The sequence below is a fragment of the Monodon monoceros genome, unplaced genomic scaffold (assembly GCF_005190385.1).
Source record: "Monodon monoceros isolate NGI ecotype Baffin Bay Population unplaced genomic scaffold, NGI_Narwhal_1 Super_Scaffold_21, whole genome shotgun sequence".
Lineage (NCBI taxonomy): Eukaryota > Metazoa > Chordata > Mammalia > Artiodactyla > Monodontidae > Monodon > Monodon monoceros.
In genome coordinates, this window is record NW_021703778.1 from 43,275,505 (window position 1) to 43,296,569 (window position 21,065).

At 49.4% G+C, this 21,065-nt stretch overlaps 1 protein-coding gene across 1 annotated transcript in view; it reads right to left on the bottom strand.

Annotated features, from left to right (window-relative positions):
• Positions 1-10,599: 10,599 nt before the first annotated feature.
• Positions 10,600-21,065, bottom strand: part of FAM174B (family with sequence similarity 174 member B) — a 30,797-nt gene continuing 20,331 nt past the window's right edge. Inside the window, exon 3 of the mRNA XM_029239815.1 lies at positions 10,600-12,446. Within this exon, the coding sequence (XP_029095648.1) occupies positions 12,443-12,446 (4 nt within the window). The 3' untranslated portion in view covers positions 10,600-12,442. The remainder of the gene's footprint in view (positions 12,447-21,065) is intronic.

Consider the following 21,065-nt stretch of genomic DNA (forward strand, 5'->3'; position numbering starts at 1 on the left):
CTACTCCCACCCAAATTCAGTCCCTGTTTCCAAGGTTACTACATATACGACTGCCCATCTACTACCCTGTTTCCCAGTCACACTGTTAGGTGTGGCCAGGTGGCAACGTTCTCTCCAAAGTGAGCGGAAGGGTGTGTGCCACTTCCAGGCAGCCCATGACACCTCCCAGGCGCTCTCCTCTACATTTTCCCATGTCACATGCCTGGAATGATGCTGACAATGATAGCAACCTTGGAAGCCACTTGTCGAGTATGGCAGAGCCTCTATCAGCCTGGGTGCCTCAGGGGATCTTACAGCAGAACTTCCTCCTCCAGTTCCAAGAAGGTGGAACTATTGCCCTGGACTATTATGTGAGAAAGAAATAAACATCTACTGCGTTTGAGCCATTGTATTTTGGGTCTATTTGTTTTAGCAGTTTGGCCTACCCTAACATAATCTCAAAGACCTGAGTTTTCCTTTATCAGTCCACTAACTGACTAGATACACAATTACTTACAAATAAATATGGGTGTTGACAACCTAGGGAAAGAGGCAACTAGGTGGTGATTTAAATGAAGGGTTACACATTCATAAACTTTCTCTAACATCTTTCAGAGGTGTCAACCTTTGTTTGGTGTGTCTCCATCTGAATTTGAAGGCAGACTTGGAAAACCGTTCCAAACAATCCCCAAACCGTTGGGGATTGTTTTCCAATTCCACAAACATCTCCTGAGAGCCTCCCAGGTGGACCAACTCCTGCAAAGGGAACTGTATACAGAACAGAGGAAACAGCCAGCCCTTGCCCCAGCTATTATAAGCAGCTACCATAGAATAGATAAGTATCAACTTATCAATCAACTATTTGGACTCTGCCCTTTCTTCCTGCTTGACCCAGCTGCTTCCCGGCTCGGGGCACACCTTGTCTGATTCTGCCTGAAGCAGTTAACAGGAGTTTGCTGAGCTTGGGGGTGTAGGGGCCAGAGCAGGGGTTCAGGATGCCCTTCCTCACGCCAGTCTTGACATTGTGAGCTGTATGTATGTTTCAAGTGACCTCCTAGAAACAATGGTGTCCTTTATTGGGCTCCAAGAAAGCAATCAAATACAGAGACCCAACGGATTCCTGCCTGCCAAGCTCCTTCTGTAAGCCCTGGAGAATACTGACACGGTGCTAATGTGGCACATATAAAAGAGAGAAACTAAGAAGTTCTGGAAGGATGGGCTGGTGCTTTCTCTCCACCCTTAGAATGCTCCTTTGGAGGAGAATTGTGTCTTAGGAAGAAAACTACAGTTGTCAGCACAGTATCATCCATGACCAGGAGGAAAGCAAGGGGGTACCTGGACTGGGGAGAGACACTCACCCTTGGACAGCTGCTAAAACGCCCTCATGAGCCCTCTATGATGCTTCCAGAGCTTACATTTTTAAAACACATGTAAAGTATGTACTTGCATGGTGCACGCCATAGAACCTGATGGATATCCTCTCCCCAGGCCCCATTAAAATATCCCAAAATATGTCCATACCTGGGGTAGGGGAGGGACCCTCCCTAAGTGCTTTATTTATTCATGGTGGCAGATGGAGAAGACACACCAACTGCCCTCTTGTCTAGAAGAGGACATCTTGCCTCAAGGGAGGCACGAAACCACGCTGGCCTCACCTGTCTGCCCCTAACTCTGGGACTCAAGAGCTTCACCAGACCTGAGGCAGCTCCTCTGTACTCCCAGGAAGTTAGCTTCTGAGGGGGAGAGGATGGAGCACCAGCCCTGCCCTCATCAGAGCCGTGTCTCCATGTCAATTCAGACAGAACTGACACTCTGTCTGAGCCCCAGTGCTGGTGGGGCTCACAGCCAGATTTAGCAGGTGACTAGGCACAGGTGTATTGCATCCCCGAAAAGATACTGTGCTGTGAACACACCAGCTGTTTTCTCCCTTCCCACCTCCAAAAGTTCTGTCATCACCTCCATTACCTCCTGGGGGCTTGGGCAGCTCAGTGAATGGACAGCCCTTTACCTGGCTGAGTGCGATTAAGGGGTTGGCACATGCAAGCTTAGACCTACAGGGGAGGACTTCCCCTCCTCACAGGACAGGACTGGGGGAGGAGAAGTAGCTATTGGTGGGAGGGGCCCTGCTGGTGGTATCTCTGAGGACTGGATGTGGCTCAGCATGCCACCTCTGCCTCCCTGCTTCGTTGAAGCAGCCAAGTCTGCAGAAAGGACAAAGAAATGTCTGGTTGCCCTTCCTCACGCCAGTCTTGACATTGTGAGCTGTATGTATGTGTCAAGTGACCTCCTAGAATTGGTCTGTCTGCGGAGAATGGTGAAGGAGCTGTATTTCACATTTGCTAATTCAAGCAGAAGTCTGAGGCCAGGGGACAGTGAGAAGCCCCCTTCCAGAAAGGGGCAGGAAAAACGCAGGCGTGCTTTGGCTTTCTGTTGACCTGTCGCCTGGAGCACTGGTGATCATGGGATCCCACAGGCCACAGATGATGCGGTGGCGCCCCCGCCCAAGACAGCCGGGAGGGGCCCATCCAGCAGACCACCCTCCAATCTTGCAAAGCAGCCCTGCTGGTCTTAAGGGAGCTCGGTCATTTACACATTTTGAGAAGTGCTAAATTGCAATCATGCAAATATGTGATCCATCCCATTTCTTAATCCGTGTAATGGAAAGAAAATGCAAATGAATGCATACAGAAGACATTTAGGACTGGATCAAGTCTTTTTTTTCAACCGCTGCAGCCTTCTGAAGAGAGACGTTTAACCCCAGCCATGTCACGATCTCAGGTCCTAACATTGGGCTGAATGAACTTCTCCTGTAGCTCTCTTAGCTGACATCTGGGCCACCCAGGGAGTATGCCACATGCCGCATCTGACTGGACCCCAGCCCACCCCCTAGCCTCCCGAGCCCCGCATTCCTCCCTGCGATGAAAGCCTGCTGGTGCCAACACTGAGCTCTGGTTTCCCTGCAACTTGCCCCACCCCACGGGTCTTACACTTAATAAAGGGGTCTGCTCAGCCCACAGAGGCTAGTGACAGAAACTAAAGAAATTCCACGCACCCTAAGCTGCTGGCAAATACAAACTGTGGAGGGAGCCGTTCTTGTTCAGGAACAGGTCCACCTGGGGGGCGGAGGGGGGGATTGTGTAGCACAGGGAGAGGGAAATCCTACTCCGAGGGCTTAAAAGAGTGAAAGACTCCTAACGTTATCCTCATGCAGGAAAACGTTCCTAAGAATATGAAATCTAGACGGGCAGGGCTTTTTTGACCTGCTTTGTAGGCTGGAGTGTCCCCCGAGCTCAAAATAGGGCTTGACGCACAGTAGGTTCTCAGTAAATATTTATGAAATGAATGAATGAGTGAATCAATCAAGTCCTGTGCAGTTACGAAGTTGAGGAGGGTCCCTGCCAGCCGAGCTGCCGAAGGCGCGGTTACCAGAAATGCCGGTTACTGATAGCTGGCTCACTACCAAAGGGCATCCTTCTCCCTAGAGGCTATGGGAGAACCAGGGGAGGCAGGAGGACCTCCACCCTGGCTTTGCAAGCTCAGAAGCCTGGTTTTCCTTGGTATCCAAAACTGATCACCTCCAAGGTAATCATTAAGAAAAAGAGAAAGACTCCATCCCAGGGACCCTCCTCTCTGATCTTCTGAGGTCTGCAAACCCCTCCAACAATCCCAACTCCTCTCTCCTCCTGGGGTGTCTCCAGGACACACGTGGAGTTGACAATGTAGGAAGTATGGAATCAGGACAAGGCACATTAACAGGGGAGCCTGGGTGAGACTCATGTTATCTGAGGCTTCTTGGCTTGCAAGCTGGTACAAACTCTGTAGAAAAAATAAAAGCAATAGTATATAATATACCAAAAACTTTTGCCCTGAGATCCCATTTTCAGGAATCATAAGATGCTCATAAAAGGTTTTTCAAAGCATTAATTATAACAACGAAAACTTGGAAGCCACATAGAGGTCCCAGGATAGGAGAAGGTTCAGATAAATGACAGCACGTTCCTCAGGAAACCCATCCGCGCCCTTAGCTACGCTGCAGGACTAAGAGATGGCAGGAACCTCAAATTCAACCAAACCAACCCTGCAAAGGACTCTGTAAATTTGCAGGACATGTGGGTTTTGTGGAGAAGACTTACATTGCAGAGTGTGCGGCATTTGCCTCAAAAGAGAAAAAATTCCTGTCTTCGGCTTTTGTCCCAGAGTCTCCCGGGCTCACCTCCAGCCTCCCGAGCGCCCGGCCACCATGTAGACCCTCTGGACTCAGCACCCTCATTGCCCCTCTCTTCCTCCTTATTTGATACTGATAACAAGAAAGACCTAAACACACTGTATCCTCTGCCAAAGAAGGGATCATTGGCACAGTTGTCCTTGAGACGTGGCAGAAGAAGGCCATAGGTCAGAAGGCACAAGCTGACCACAATAACATAGATGATAGATAGATAGATAGATAGATAGGTAGGTAGGTAGATAAAATACATATATAAGTATACGGGAAAATAATTGGAGTGAATTTGAAGAAATGTAAATGTAATTTGATTTCCACTTGGGCCTCTCTTTTTATAACACTGCCTAAGTTCAGGGGAAAAAAAAAACACCAGAATACCCTACCTAAATGCTTAGGTGGCAGTCCCCTAAAAATATGTGAGCTCTTTATATCTGCAGGCAATTTGATCCCTCCTCTCTGACCCTTTGAGGTCTGCAGGTGCCTCCAGCACTCCTGACTCCTTTCCTTCCGGGCTGTTCCTATCCCCAAAGTTCCTGAGGGAAACATGGACTCAACAGCTGGTGAATGAAGACGCCAGTTCTAGAGGCTTCCTTGGGTGGCCCAAAGGCCCACATGAGCCAGCCTCCACCCCTGCCCCAGGGCCCAGCTTGCCTCCCTCTGCACTTCCCCTGCACCAGCTCTGCTGGATGCTGGTTTCCCACAGTGGGCATCTCTGAAGCTGGTAAGAAGTCCCATGTCAAGGAGGTACCAAGAGAAGTAACTAAGACTTCCCTTGGTGGAAATGGCCCACTAGGCCATTGAAACCGTCCCCTGAAGACAGTTGTTTTTTTTTTTTTAAAGGTAGAATATTATAAAATGAACAATCTTCTTAAAGGCGTCAAAGGGATAACAAGATAGTGGGGAATTACTGGGCAGAGTTATAGAGAAGAGGACCCAGAAGAGTAAACCCAGCTCTCGAAGCTTCTTTTGCCTTGAGGATTCAGCTAAATCTGCTTAGAAACCGATCTGTGCTTCCAATGGGTTTGTATACAAAAGCCACGGCATAGTACCCACCAAAGTTGGGGACCCTACCGAGCCCTCCCCTGCCTCCCTTACCCTAACCCTGAAGGGCTATGCTCTCAGAGTAAAGGTGAATGAGCCAGTCCTCCATGGACTTGCAGCTCAGCTTCCTGTCATCGAGTTGATTCAGGGGACCTCAAGCTGTGAACTTGGATTATGGTAGTCCCGTCTGGTACTGCCAGCAGTCATGTGTCAGAAGCAGAGAAAAGTCTTGTCCGGAAAACGATAACATCATCCTAGGCTTCTAACTTTTCCTACAAAGAAAGAGCCATCCTGTAACTCCTTTCTCACCAGGAACTCCTGGCGGGTCCCCATCCCTAAAAAGACTCATGGGAGTCACCTCACAGGGATGCTGAAATGTCTGAGCCAGGGGGCAGTCCCAAACCTCACCCCTCCCCATGCTGCAAGGAGCCTTCACTGTTCCCTTTTCTGGGGTGAAACTGGATCCAGATGCAGGTTCTCTATGAAATCAACTGTCTTGTTGCTAGAGGCCTCTTCTTGCCAAGTGAAATTTAAGAATCCAAACTAGAACAATTAAAACCCATCACCCTCTTCTCCCACATTTTTCTTTGCAAGGAGTCACGAGGCTCTCTTAGGAATCAGGTAGCCCTGCCCTGGAGAGGGTGTCTGACGCTGGGAAACCAGCTCCAGTCTCTTCAATAGGAAAGTAGGTGGGGGTCTCAGGACACAGCCCACCTGGTAGTCATTTCTCCTGAGCCTCACTCCAGGTCCTCCCTCATCCAGCCCTGTCCCTTCAAATTCAATTCAGGGCTGACCACCACCTGTGCTCCATCATCCCTTAGAGCTCTCAGCAGGATGGCAGGATTTTTATTTGCTCCATGTCTGTCTTTTGCTTAGTATAAATTCCACGGAAACCGAAGCTAAGTCTGTTTTGTCCACTAGGGTGTTCCCAGTTCCTAGAACAGTACCTGGCACAGAGTAGGGTGAATGAATGAAATCACAGCGTTTCCTATGAAGCCCAGAGACTCAGGACAGTCATCTTCGGGGATTCACCCCTGCTTTTGCTGCAGTGATGGACTCCCCCTTCCTCTACAAATACTGGGAGTCCCTCCCCTTATCTCACTTCATTCTCTTCTTTTGTCTCCTCCTTTTGTACAAGACTTTTCAGGATCAACGAGGGCTTTCAGAGTACTCTTATAGTAAAGTGCTGGTTGACTCGATTTGTCACTCTAAAAACACTTCCGAAGTCGCTCACTGCCGGGTCTTCCTACTACTGTTATTGTCACTATCAAAAGGGACTACTGTCCCTCCACCCAAGTGCCCAGACTTGGCGCAAAAAAAAAGAATTAACAGTCCATGGCCTCCTGGAAGCTGGAGCATCATGGGGAAGGCTGGACCAGTGAGTGCTCTGATGACCTTGCAGTCATGTCAACAAGTACCTGGGGTACGTCTGAATAATGGCACCTTCTGAGAGGAAGAGTGTTGTTTGCTTGGGGCAGGGCGGTGGGGGAGAGTGTGATCGGGGCTTAGGGCAGGAGGGGAGGTCCCGAAAGCCTGAAATGGACCATCCCAAGGCTCAGAGAAGAGGGTGAACTAACCGCAAGCAACAAGCAGGGGGATTTGGATTTTTTTTTGGTTATGGGGGAAGGGATGGGAAGAGTACACAGAGGCAAGAGAGGATGGGCGAAAAGAGCAGTGTTGGCAAGAGTATGAGGCTGGACGTTGGGAACAAGGGGACATTCCAGCGGCAAGAGGATGGAAAGCATGTTTACAAGCAGGAACATGCAAAGCCCCTTTCTAAAAGTGTGTGCACTTGTGCCTGCGGTTCACACGGTTAGCCCTCCCCCGGAACACCCCCTGTTCCTCCAGAAAGTCAAAACACCGCCCCCAGACATTTTATGTGATTTGAGTTTTTCACCTGTAGGTTGCTGAGAAGGGAAGGAAACGCTGTAGTACTTTTTTAAGTTTTTTTCCCACTCACCAGGAAGAGTCAAATATCCATGTGGGTTGACAACCAACCCTCCTCTCAGACTAGCTGACCCTTCCTCAGACATGAGGGCCATCATCCCAGGTACCCAAGATCTCGGAAACCCTGATCCTCCAAACAGGGTGGTTCTCTTGGGCATGGGAAGGAAACTGTCACCCCACCACGTCCCTGCTCTCTTCTAGGACATGCGTGACATCCTCAGCCTTGCTTTCTGGCCTCCAGTATCTGGGACGAGTTGGCACAGGTGACCCTTCAACTAGGACTTCCAGGAGCCATAACAGTAACTAGGGCTCTTGCAGGAGAGGGGGCAGGTCCGGGACGATGCTGGGCCTGTGGCCTAAACCTCCAGGGTCAGAACTCAGAAAGCCATGAGTGGTGGCGAAGCAGGGTGCAGGAAAAAGGCAACCTACCATCTTGCTCTTCAAGTTGCGGCCTCTCCTGGGAGCTTGTTGGAAATGCAGAGTCTCAGGCCACAGGCCTGCTGACTCTGGGCTCCCGTGGTGAGCTCGCGTGCATCTTCACGTTGCCTTGGCCTCCGTGGACCTCACAGCGGGCCCCACTGGGACCCGTGCCCCTTCTCCTGCCCCCAGTTGGGCGTGCCCTGGCGGGGCCTCCAGACCAGGAAACATGCAGCTGAAGCCCCAGCAGGAGCAGCCCCAGTTGGTTATGGCCAACATTCTGGGGTTGCCACTCTCGTCCCCCTTGGTGAAGTTCAAGGCTTTCAGACTCCATAGTCACTGAGCTTACTGCTTTTGGGAAACACCTGACGGTGGTCTCCCCCGGTGGCACGGCACTGTGGATCTGAGATTTTTTTATAGGTGGGTCCAAATCCACTCTCTGCCCCGCGGGCAGTCACCACACCCTCTCCAGTCTGGACGTGGGGAAGGGGTGCCCCCGACACACCCCTCAGCAACCCACCATCCCCCCGCCAGGTGGGGCGGGAAAGCCATGAGGCACAGGTGTAGAAGGGAGAACCGGAGGAAGAGGAAGACAGCGGCCTCCGCCTGAGTGCTGCTTAGGGTTCTAGCTACAGACGCTCCAGGCTCAGAGGGAATTTACCCTCCTGTGGAGGAAACGGAGTTCCCATAAACTCTGGGAGCCCGAGTTTCCTCAAGCGTAGAATGACGATGCTGGACTCCATGACCCCCCAGTGCCCTTCCAGCCGGCACACCCACCCTACACATCCCGGCGTCCTCCTGCTTGGCAGTGCTCCATGCTGGGGTGCAGGCTTTGGGTTGGCTCTTTCCAGGCCCTAGGACCTCAACCCAAGGATGATCATTAATACCGTAGGGCTAAGATGCAAAAGCTTTGAACGTGAAAGTCTGATATAGAACTTAGTGCCCGACCAAGGCAGCATCCCAAGTCAGTGGTGTGGGGACAATCGGATAGACACCTGAGAACAACCAAAATTGAATCCAAACCTCACACGACGGCCACTTCAAGGACAGGACTCGGGGAGACCGGTGCTTCTGAACCGTCTCTGCACATCAGGACCACTGGGGGCTCGTGCTGAGACAACACCCACAGCGGCTCTGGGAAGGCTTGGTGGGGCTCTGATGGGTCTGCCGCGGGGTCAGGAGCCCCAGCGTACTCTGCCCCCCCGGACAGGCTCCACACGGGCCGCAGCTGCCCTTTGTGGGCTCCACTCAGTGACACAAGGACAGTCACTGAGCTGCTCAGCCAGGGTGGGGGCAGCCGAGGGTCAGAACTGCACACAGCTGGGTGGCGATGGCCGGGCCTGGCCGCGAGCAGAGATGATGCTGGATCACGGTGAGCCGAGCTCTGCGCTCAGGCAGACATCATCCTTCCCCAGGCTTCAGGCTGAAATATCGAAAGAGGAGGAAAGGGAAGGAGGAAAGGAAACCAACCGTCGTCTGAGCTCTCCTTGGGGGTCCAGTTCAGACCCCAGGGACCTCACTCCTTGTACCTGGCATGGGGCCCCTCTTGTTCTTTGCTTTTGCCAGTAGACATCAGAGATGGGTCCCTCGTAGTGCAATTCTACAAAACACAATGCTAAGGCTCTTTTTAAAACCGTTTTAAATATTTGTGGACACCAGGAAATACTCATAATGGTAAGTGAAAAAATCAGGTTGTATGACCCAAATGTGTAGAGAAAAACACGAAAAGGCACTCACACAGAAGCCCAGAGGCCACTCGTAGTGTAAAGCAGAGCTGGCCCCTCCCTTGTCAAGTCTTCTGAGGCCCTCGCATCCCTGTCACAGCCCTTTATGCTCTGTCATCCCTCTAGGTCACGTGTCTGGTCTTCTCCCGAGACTCAACTTCTCGAGTCTTCCAATTAACACAGAGCCCAGAGTAAGTGGGCATTCAATAAATGTTTGCAAATGATAAATACAGATAAATGACGGAAGGAAGGAAGGAAGGAAGGAAAGGAGGGGAGGGGGATGTCAAAATGCTGTTAAGCGTATTGTTATCTGGATAACTTGTTTTATCTTCTTTATAATTAACTCTCTGTCTTCCAAAATGTCACCCATGAAAACATCGCTTTTATAATAAATCCATTTTTAATCAAAATTCTGCTCCTTAAATCAGTCTGAAATGTTTTCTTATAACTTCCAGTCCTATTTTTAAGTGAATCCAGAAGACACCGACTAGATCATGTCTCTATAATGGTCACACCTTCCAGAGCCGATACTGGACACATGATCTGACAAGTCCCCAAATGCTCGCAAAAGAACGGGAACCGGGTCTTTGGAATCGGGGTGCCCCCAGCTAAGGAACATCTAATCTTTCACCGAGGGAGGACGGCAGTAACGCTGGGGGGTGTGGGATCCATTTGGACAGTGTTGTCCCTTTGGACCCCAAAGTTGGCCCCTCTGAAGTGCCCATGAAAAGAACAAAAAGAAGGAGGCATTAGAGAAAGGAAGTCATCCCACCCAGGTCCGATATTCCTTCCAGCCCAACTTTGCTTCCCCGAGACCCAACTCACTCTGCTTTTAAGAAACGGAACTTGTCTTCGCAGAGGAAGAGCTGGATTACGCAGGTAAAGGAAGGCCCCCTGCAGCCTCTTGTCCCCATCCCACCCTCCTTTCTCCCCTCTGCCTGGGACCCCACTCTCCCCAGCACTGGTCACCACAAATGCCTTGCCCACAACAGGGGACCTCTAGCCTCCCTACCTCTCTCTGCACCTCTGGAATCCCACAGAACTTTGTCACTCTGGCAGGACTTAGAGGCAGAGGGGCCTGGGTGGGACCTGACCCCTGAGCTCGATCCGAGCCCCAGCACTGAGGCACCCAGGGCTTCAAACCCAGGCCCAGTACCTCCTCCTGGGCACCCCCTCTGCCCTCCTCCGAGCCTCGGGCCCACACCCCTCATCAAAAGAAGGCACCTTGCTGGCCTCCATCTCAGAAAACCTCCAAACATGCATACACAGTTCACGCCAGAAGGGTTTTTTATTTAAGAGTCTCTAGTGCCAAAGCTGTGGCATCTGGAAGGTCATTCTTGGTGGCCGCCTCTGCCAGGCCCTGTGACGAGCACCTGGCAGACAGAGGCCGGCGTTCATGTGTCAGGCAGAAGAATCCAGCTTCTCCGCAGATGGTTCAGACGCGGTTGTCGGAAAGGCAAATGTGAGCCACGGTTCCAGTTCAAAGGTCCGGAAAGCGCACAGCTGCTAGGCGGCCCACCCCGTTTAGTCACCACCCTGGCCCATGAGGACACGGTGGAGGGTAGAGATAAAGCAGCCCCCCCCCCCCCGCTCTGGCAAACAGGGCGGAGAAAGGGAGAAGGAAAGTCAACAAAAGAAGCCAAATCACAGGAGGGAGCCGAGGACCAGCAGGCCACTGTCCTCAGAGTGGCCGCCCCTCTCTTCTGCAGAGGCTGAAGTGCCACCCTGATGGGCCAGGGCTGCAGAGCACCCATGCCCAGAGGGCCATGGGGACCAGGGGACCCCACAGCAGGGCAGCCCCTTCCCAGGAAACTGAAAAATCTGAAAATAGGGGCGAGTAGGGAAAGGCCAGAGTTTTCATCCCAAGCAGTGGAGCAGACAATAAACAGGCAAATTTGCAAACCCTGCAGAATGCCAGAAAAGAGGAGATAAAAAAAATTACAAAACACCTTTCCAGAGAGAACAGAGTAGCCCACCCCCAAAGGCACTGCTAGGAGACTTTTGCAGAAGGATATCCGTTGCAGCAAATAACCCTGGGGAAATAGTGAAATGGGAGGCCTCTATCATCCTGAGGAGTCAGCCCGAGGCCCTGCTTCCAGCAAGTGTCGGGCACTGGAGCTGCAAGATAAGCCACCACCCAAACCCACCTGTGCAAGGGGTCTTCCTGCAGTAACCTCCTGGGTCCAGGTGGGCTCCTAGGCCAGTCTGGCCTGGACCAACTGCAAACGTAGTCCCTGGCAGTGGGCTTTTTTCAGCCAAGCAAATCACCATTCATTTAAATTATCACAGTGATTTTTTTTTTAAATTCCATTTCTAAGACCAACAATGTAGAACGGTGACAGGGCAGAGAAACACACATGGATGTTACTAAGCAAAGGCTGCCAAACACTTTCTTTTCTCTTTAGAGATGGAGAAATTATCTCACATGTACACACACACACACACATGCACACATACACACACATACACACACATGCACACACACAGGTCTAGGTTTCTCCCTGATATTCAGAATTCTTTGTGAGCTAGCCATGCCTAATTCTGCTGAACCCTTTCGGAAAAAGAAAAGAAAAGGAGCCACAGGACGTGTTTACATCTGCTACAAGCTGAGCAGCTCTGAGCCCTTGCACTCTGAACTTTCACACGGCCACCACCAACGAAAGGCCAGAACTCGACCAAGCCCAGAAAGGCCACAAAGGGTCAGACATATAAAAGTTCGTAGATCCAGGAGAGCAGACTGTCAGAAACCCTAAATATGCCGTTGAATACCCTTTAGGCTCTTCTTAGGTTCTTGGTAACTTCTGATCTCTTTTACTTTTGTCGGCAGTTGCTTTAAAATTATTTTTTAAATCAGCATGTTTCCCCTTGCCCCTTAGCAAGGCAAAAGCCCTCTTGAGGAGGGAATAAAGGGTGACATTTTAAAGGAGCGTCCAGGGGGTGGTGTCTCCTGCAGTGACATTTGGAGCCGACGTTCTACATACAACTGTGCCAGTGTTTCATAAATAATGTTTGTTATGGTTTCAACACCTCGGACGGGACAGCTTCCAGATCCTTCACACCCCCCAGCTTCAGCCGACCAGCCACAGGATGCCAACACGCTGGAAAACAGGTTTTACCTAAAAGAAGAAGAACAAGTCAGTGGCCTCTGGCAGAGCCGCACACCCATTGTGACCCCCTCCCTAACCACGACCATCCTCCAGGCCACGCGGCCGTCCTAGCAGGGCAGTTGACACCCCTCCCCATGCCCCTCCAGCAGTGCCTCCATCTCTCTCACCCCCGTCTCTATTCCTGCCACACAAGCTGCCTTTTCGGCCCTTGAAAACGCCACCCTCCTCAACCCCAGGACCTTTGAAAGTGCTGCCTGGAACGCACACACACTCCTCCAGGTAACGCCTTCCCTTCCCTCAGCTCCCACCTCAGGACGCTTTCCTAGGTCCCCACACAGACCCCTAGTACACCACCTCTCTTATCCTTGTAATCCTCCTTCCTAGCACTTCTGTGGGTGTTTACTCCGGGGCTCGGCAAACCTTCCCTGTAAAAGTCCAGAGAGTACTAAATAGTTTTGACTTTGCAGGTCCTCTAGTTTTCGTGGCAGCTGCTCAACCCTGCTGCTGGAAATGCTTGGCATGGCTGTGTTCCAATAAAACTTTATTTGTGGACACTGAGGTTTGAATTGCATTTAATTTTTACATGTTATTCTTCTTTTGCTTCTTTTTCAACCATCAAAAATGTAAAAATCATTCTTGGCTCAGGAGCCATACAAAAATAGGCAGTGGGCTGATCTGGCCCAGGGCCCTTAGCCTGCTGGCCCCTGGTTTATGGTTTATGTCATTATCTGATTCGTGTCTGTCTCTTGCCTAGACTGGGAGCTCCCTGCAGGTGAGACCCTTGTCGGAGCTTGTTCACGTTTAAACCCCAGCACCAAGCACAGTGTCAGAAAATTGTAGGGGGTGCAAGAAATATTTGTACAATGGGTGAAAGTTGAAAAACTAAATCTATTCAAGACATCATCCAAAGGGACTTAGAAAAGGAGGGAAAATTTGAGAGGTCCCCAGCATCTATTAATGTTTGAACATGGGCATTACATAATCACATGGAAAAACAGTGGAGACTTAATATCAAATAATAAACTGCTTTTCATAACGTTATATGATCCCAAATATAAATATCAGGTAAGTAATTACTGAAAGATATGGACACCGTATTTTTAGGAAATACACACTTAAGTACTAGGGGGAAAGGGACATGAGAGACGTAACGCGTTCAGAAAATGGTTCAGAAAAAAAAAAAATCTGAACACACACACAGAGCCATCATAAGACAAGTGAGGCAAAATTTTAAAATAGGAAAATCTAGGTAAAGGGTATCTGGGTGTTCTCTCTACTGTTTTTGTCTTGCAACTTTTAAGTTTGAAATTATTTCCAAATTAAAAAAAAATAGACATGGGTATCCTCGTATTGACCACTAGGGTCCCCTGTTCAACAGATTAGAGGAAGAAAAAGATAAATCCCCACGGCCATGCCCACGCTGTGAAGGCTGGTTTTCTTGCGTCACCCACATGCCCCCTCCTCTGGGCTAGGAAGAGGGGGGCTCACCCCTGCTTACTGACATCCACGGAGCCCAGACACCCCCACTCTACAGATGCAGGCTGAGGACCTCAAATGTTAAGACTCCCAGCGGCCTTGACCCCACAGTCAGGTCTTCCCCTGCATCCTGCTGCAAGTTCAATGTTGAGCGTGAGGGGTCGGGGCCAGGGGACTGGAGACGGAGCAGCAAAGCTTTCAAAAACCAAGAATCGGACCAGAGTAAAGGGACCCGATTCCCAAGAGCTACCCAGAGCAGGTGTGCATATGAACAAAAGCAGACTACCGTGAGCCTGCTGAATCTGGAAACAGCAGACCGTCAGAATTCGCAGAGATGTGAACTTTATATACCGCCAACGCATTGAAAATTCACCTTCGCAGGTGTCCCAAGATTGCTATTTTTTTTGAACTGCATCTTCTGGATGCCCCAAGGGCACACCCCGGGATGCTCTGCCAGCTTCCCTGCCTGCACCCCAACCCCCTGTGGGCAGCTGTTGACTCCTGTGCTTACAGGAATAAATGCGTGCACGCGCGCGCACACACCACACACACACACACACACACACACACACACACACACACACACACACAGCGGGTAGGGGAGCCCACCACAAACCATCAAGCACATCTGATTCCGCAGGCTCCCTCCTCAGCAGAACTAAATCTCCAGGACTGCTCCTGGAAAAAGAAAACAGATGTGCTCGCCTGCCCCACGGGGAGCAGCTTCCCTGGGCACGTGCCAACACCTCAGAGGTCACCAGCTCTGGATCTCAAGTCTGAGCAGTGTGCTTCACTGCCCTTCAGACTCTCTGGTGTGACTGTGACTCGGGAAGCTCTGGGGAAAACCGACAGAGGGACTGGGGTGAGGAGGAAGGTTGTAAAGTCCCGGCCCTCTTCTTTTCATCCCGCTGTTCCCCTGAGGCCATGAAGCTTTGGGGCTCTCCCCTGGGGAGGGTCCTGGGGGGACAGGCTCACAGATGCAGCTCACCCGGTTGGCCCTACACCCGCTCAAACTCGCACCTGTCGACATGCTATTACTTCTTCCTCGGATGCCCTCACTCCTCCCTGCCTGTCAATGTGCTCCAGGCTCACTCCCTTGTCCTTCCAAACCCCCTCTAAGCTTCATCTCCTCTGGGAAGAGGTGCCAGGAAGATGTGCCCCTGGTGGCTGCCCACAGCACCCTGTTCTTTCCTCCCTGTGGCGTTTACCAGGTCCTCTTATAAGAGTCCATGTTCCTGGACCCCCCACCTCAGCACAAGCTCCCAGAGGGCAGGGCCAGGCTTACCCATCCTGCACTCGCAGTGAGCTGGGTGCACATAGAAGATGACAAGCAGAGATTTCTAAGAGGGATCTCTGGGCCCTTTCCCTCCTCCAGAAAAGCCAAACTGCTATTGACATCCCTGCTTTGTCACTAAGATTAACCAGAAAGGTGGTCCATGCAGACCCCGCTCCCACACTCCCTGGAAACTCCAGGTGAAGTAAAGGCACGTTTAGGTGCCATGACCCATGCTTATTCCCTTCCGACTTGCAACCGTCCTGTACAGTGACATTGGGTTACAGCCATCCCAGAGAAGGAGAGGGACATGCCCCAACCTGTCCCTGTCCCATGTTTTACAAGAAGTTTGTCTGTTGGCAGAAAGAGCCCTCCACACAGGAGCACCTGTCTCAGCACCTGTCCTGCACACTGGCAGCTGACCCCTCGGTGCAGCAGACAAGGACACCTCAGGAAGACGGCACAGCAGCCACGGAATGGAGAAGCCAAGGGAGGAAGCCGGGCCACGTGTGTGAGTTCTCCTGAGACAGACAGACATGAGGACCACACCACCAGGTGCCGGGGGGCCCTCAGCAGTCTTCCCACTTTCATCCGAGGACATCGAACACAAAAAAGAACAACTGAATAAGGAGGCTAGCTTTTACAAAAGCGCTGCTAGTTAGGACTATTTGTGTGTTTTCCTTTTTTTCCCCCTTTTCTTTGCCTGATCCTTACACAGCTCTATAAACTGTGTGTCCATGTAGGCAGGAAACTAAGTCAGATTCACTTAAACATGGATGGACCTAGAGCTTATCGTACTAAGTGAAGTAAGTCAGAAAGAGAAAGACAAATACCACATGATATCACTTATATGTGGAATCTAAAATATGATGCAAATGAATTTATTTACAAAACAGAAATAGACCCACAGACATAGAAAACAAACTTATGGTTACCAAAGGGGAAAGGGGGGAGGGGGAGGGATAAATTAGGAGTTTGGGATTAACAATATACACACTTCTATATATCAATATAAAATAGCTAGCCAACAAGGACCTACTGTATAGCCCAGGGAACTATATTCCATATTTTGTAATAAACTATAAGGGAAAAGAATCTTTAAAAGAACAGATATATATGTATCTGTGTAACTGAATCACTTTGCTGTACACCTGAAACTAACACAACATTGTAAATCAACTATACTTCAATGAAAAGCAGAATCACCTAGCAGTAAATTTTCATCGCCACACAAACTCCCGTTTGCATAGTCTCCCTCCTCATAGATATAAAACTCACGATACCTCAGCTGAGAACTGCCCCCAGAATGCCAATATTGCTTTTCAGAGAAACAAAAATGCCTCAGGAGACGCCCATTTATATATAACACATAAGCTCGGAACTCTACGAGCAAGAGGGTCTGGGTTATTCAGACTGCTTTGGGGATGGCCTCTGATGCCGTTTCAGGTCCAAGGAGGATGCTCCGGCCACCCTGTGGAGCCCACAGGTCACCAGGTCCCGCCTGATTCCTTCCAGGCCCCAGAAGCTCAGGGTACCGGTTGCCTCTGCAGCGGTCCCCACGCTGACGCTTCTAGCAGCCTCACTCCTCGTCCTCAGGTGATGAGGGAGCGTGGGGCGGGCCGAAGGGCCCTCCGAGCTCAAGGATTCTAGAAGTCACTGCCCTGAGTGTGCTTAGCAGGGCCTTAGCTTTGTCTCTGCCATAGGGTGGCCATGGGGACCCTGACCCCTGACCCCTCAGTCTAGGATAAGCAAGTCAAGTCCATTTTCTCCCTCTCCCACCACAGTCTCCAGGGGCCTCTGGCTGCAAACAGCCACCAAACGCCTTTTGTTCCAAAGCCAAGATGCCAGGCACAGCCCCCAGAGGTGCAGGGGACATCTCATCCGTTTCTAATTATATTCCCTCCGGAAGCCCTGTCCACAAGAGGGTGGGAGTCAGGCATTTCTGGGGCACACATCTGCACCCCACGGGCCACGTCTCTTCCACACCTAAGAAGCAGAGGCACCAAGCCCGCCCTCCCTCCCGGCCCCTGGAGACCAGGACTGGCCAGAGCTGCGTGTCCTCCCAGCAGCACACCTTTGGGCTGCGCTTGTCATGGCTCCTGGTGCCACCTACCAGACAAACGGCAGGAAGAGCGGCATCTGCCTCGCCTCAGGGGACACCTGGAGGGTGTCACAGAAGGCTCCGGTGATAAACCAGGGAGGCCCAGAGGTCCACGACATCAGCCACATCTGCACGCTAGGCCAACCAAGCTCAAAACACATGCAGCCAGGATGCAAATGCCTTTTGAAATACGGAACCATTTCAAAACCCCAGGGGTCTCTGTACTCCATTTAGCCAGCATCTCTCTCTTCCAATTAGCCTTTTTAAGTACAGAGTTGGAAACTCACTTCCACAGACTCTTTTCCCTCCCCACATCTGGCCCTAAACATCGGAGGCCTTACCTCATGAGCTGTGACATCCCAGTGGCGCGGGAGCCTGGGAGGAGGGCTGCCCACGGAAGCCTTGCCCTGCCTGCCTTCTCTCCACCCCACTTCCTGCCTGGCGGATGCTCACGGGCTCTAAGTCAGGAGATGTTATCAGCAAGCTGCACGTGTAACACAAGGCAGGTTACGGCCTTACTGCCCAGGCGCCAAAAAACGTGATTTTCCTCTTTGCACTCACTCATAAAACCACCCAAGGCCATGATTCAGCCACATCCGATTTAAATGTCGTCTGTCTCCCAGGGGGAACCAAAAAATTTACCTGAGCCATCTCTAAACAGGAAAGACGAGGACCTGTGAACAGATTGTCACGTGCAGACAGAGCAGTTCTCAAAAACGCTAAAGCCAACATAAAATTGGCCTTAAAATTCTTGTTCTGTCAAACGTATTGACCTGAAAAGTCATTTGTGATACGCTGTTCGGGTGGAAAAATGTTCCAAAGCAGCACGTGTAACATGGTCCTATTTCTGTAAAAAAGAAAATTCCACGGGTACGTACTCACACACACTCCAGTGGTTATCGTTAAGTAGTGAGATTAAAGGTGATTTTATTTTCCCTTTTTCTTATCCGTAATTTCTATACCACACATTACATCTGTAATAAAAGCTACGACCTGGTCTTTTTAAATGGTCAATCATCTTTGGGCCTGAGGACTAGAGTGGTTTTGTGTCCAGTGACTCACCCCCAAGTTCACTCACATCCTCACAAACAGCACCAACTTCTCACATGAACCACTTGAAGTCCGTCCTTCACAACAAACAGGGAAGCAGGATGGCGCCTGGACATCAATAGTTTTTTCCAATCTTCAAACAAAGAAAGCATCAAGGTCCAGCCAGTTTTAGCATATTCTACTAAACATTTAGGAAACAAATAATTCTAATCTGATACTAACTATTCCAGAGAAAAGGAAAATAAGGAACCGACCTAACTTGTTTTATGAAGCTAGTAAAACTTCTACCAAAGCCTGACAAGGATATTACAAAATAGGAAAATGACAAACCAATCTCAGTCACTAAGAGAAACAAGAAAGTCCTGAGCAAAATATCATCAAACTGAATGTAGCAATGTGAATAAAAAGATAACATGACCATGACCGAGCTCCCTTATCTCAGGAATGCAAGGCTGGTTTAATATTAGAAAACAAATCAATGAATATGAGTTCACCACCTTAACAGATTAAAGGAGAAAGTATAATATTCTCAACAGAGCTAGAAAAAGAATTTAATAAAATTTGACATTAGCAAACTAGGAATAGAGGGAAGCTTGCTGGGGAAAAAAAATCTACAAAACCCTACAGCAAACACTGCTCTTAGTGTCAATATTGAAAGCACACCCTTTAAGATCAAAAACAAGACAGGATGCCTATTATCATCACTTCTATTTAACAATGACTTAGAGGCCAAGAGTGAGTATAAAAAGGCTTAAAAAAAGAGAGAGATAAAATGTTGAAGGACCTGGGGGGAAGGGAGGCAGTCTTATTAGTCTCAAGTGATATATCTACATAGAAAACTCAAAAGATCTGCATTTACACTACTAGGATTCATAAGAGTTTAATGAGGTTGCTGGATTTTTTTTAATCAATATTTTTTTAAAAATCAACTGCATTTCTAGACACCATGAACAGAAAGTAAGAAAGTGATTTTTTTTAAAAAAAGAGATCAGATTGAGGTCATGAATCGTGTGGCAGCGGCTTGCAGAGGAGCCTGTCTTTGAAGCTGTCCCCAAAGTGACAGCAGAGAGAAGCCAGCAGCCCCAGAAGCAGAAACCCGGGCGTGGAGACTGATCCTGTGGGATACAGGGGTCATTAACGTGGATGATCTGGGATGAAAGACTAATATGAATGGGCTTGCTGAGTCCTGAGTTTCTGCCCAGAATCGGGGTGGAGGAGAGGCATGGAGGTGCCTGGGGGACCTTAAGTGATTCCTGTATTAAAAACTACCATGTGTGAAAGGGCCCCATGCTATCGCTGTGTCTCATAGAGATAGAGGGCCCATTATTACAGTGGCCAACAAAAATCCTCCAGAGCATTGCCACAGACCAGGGAGCAAGCTCGGACTCTCAAACAGCAAAAGTATCACCTGCTACCTTAACACCTACCAGGTAGTTCCATGTAATCATTTGCCTTTGGAAACAAAATCACTATGTTGAAGAGATACCTGCACCACAACGTTCACAGCAGCATTATTTACAATAGACACAAATACTGTACGATCTCACTTATACGTGGACTCTAGAAAAACCAAACTCATAGAAAAAGAGATCAGATTTGCAGTTATCAGAGGCAGGGGGTTGCGGAGGGGGAAATTGGGCGAAGGCGGTCAAAAGGTACAAACTTCCAGTTACGAGATGAATACCTCCCGCGGACGTAATGTACAACATGATGACTACAGGTTAACACAGCTGTATGATAGACCTGAAAGCTGCTAAGAGGGTAGATCCTATAAGGTCTCATCACAAGGTAAAAAAAATGTTTTTGTAACTATGTGAGGTGCTAGATGCCAACTAAACTTATTGTGGTGATCATTTCATAATATATGTATGTCATTATGCTGTATACCTTCAACTTATACAGTGCTGTATGTCAATTATATCTCAATAAAACTGAAAAAAATGTTTTAATTTTGAAATCATTTGCCTTTGATGGTGAGTTTCACAGCCAGGAGCAATGCCAATACAGCACTAACTGTTCCTAGGAAAGGAACTTGCTCCATTATTTGAAGAACTGAGACTCGTTGTGGAAGGTTCTTAATCTGACAGTGGTTTCAATACTTTCCTCCTCTTTGTGACACCAGACACGACCTCCACCCAGCAGTCTTTAGACCACAATAATATTTGTATCCAGATTCTCTAGAGGGGCCCCTTTTCCAGCTTATACTCAAGAAAGAGTCAACAGTTAGACTTTCTGGACAGACAGTGATATTTCTTTGCTTAGGGTCTTTTCTTATGTAGTCGGGTCTGAGGCTACCACAAAAATGGCTCCATCTATCCTAGCTCCCGTGGAGTCGGCTCACACACCAAATATGGATGAGATCCCATCCCACGGCTCAAAATCAAAACAGTCTGTTGATCCACTTAAGCCATCAAGGGCTCCCTATGGTACAATAACCCCAGGCCTGCAGGATGCAGCTGAGCCTTTCCATTGTGATTCATAATGAGGACATCGTGGTCTTCACATTTTGTTTCGTTTCTGTGCCTTGAATATGAGACCGATAAAACGGCTTAGCAATAAAATCAGTATAATCACTTTCTTATGTACATAGTATTTTGCAGTATGGGTGCAGGTTAGTAATTGTTTTGATTCTTCTCAAAGGGGGCTGCTCTATACCTAAACTGCAAATTATAGCTAATGGTTTGTTCCTCCACGTTATCTATAACCAATCCATGTCAATGTTGTGCGT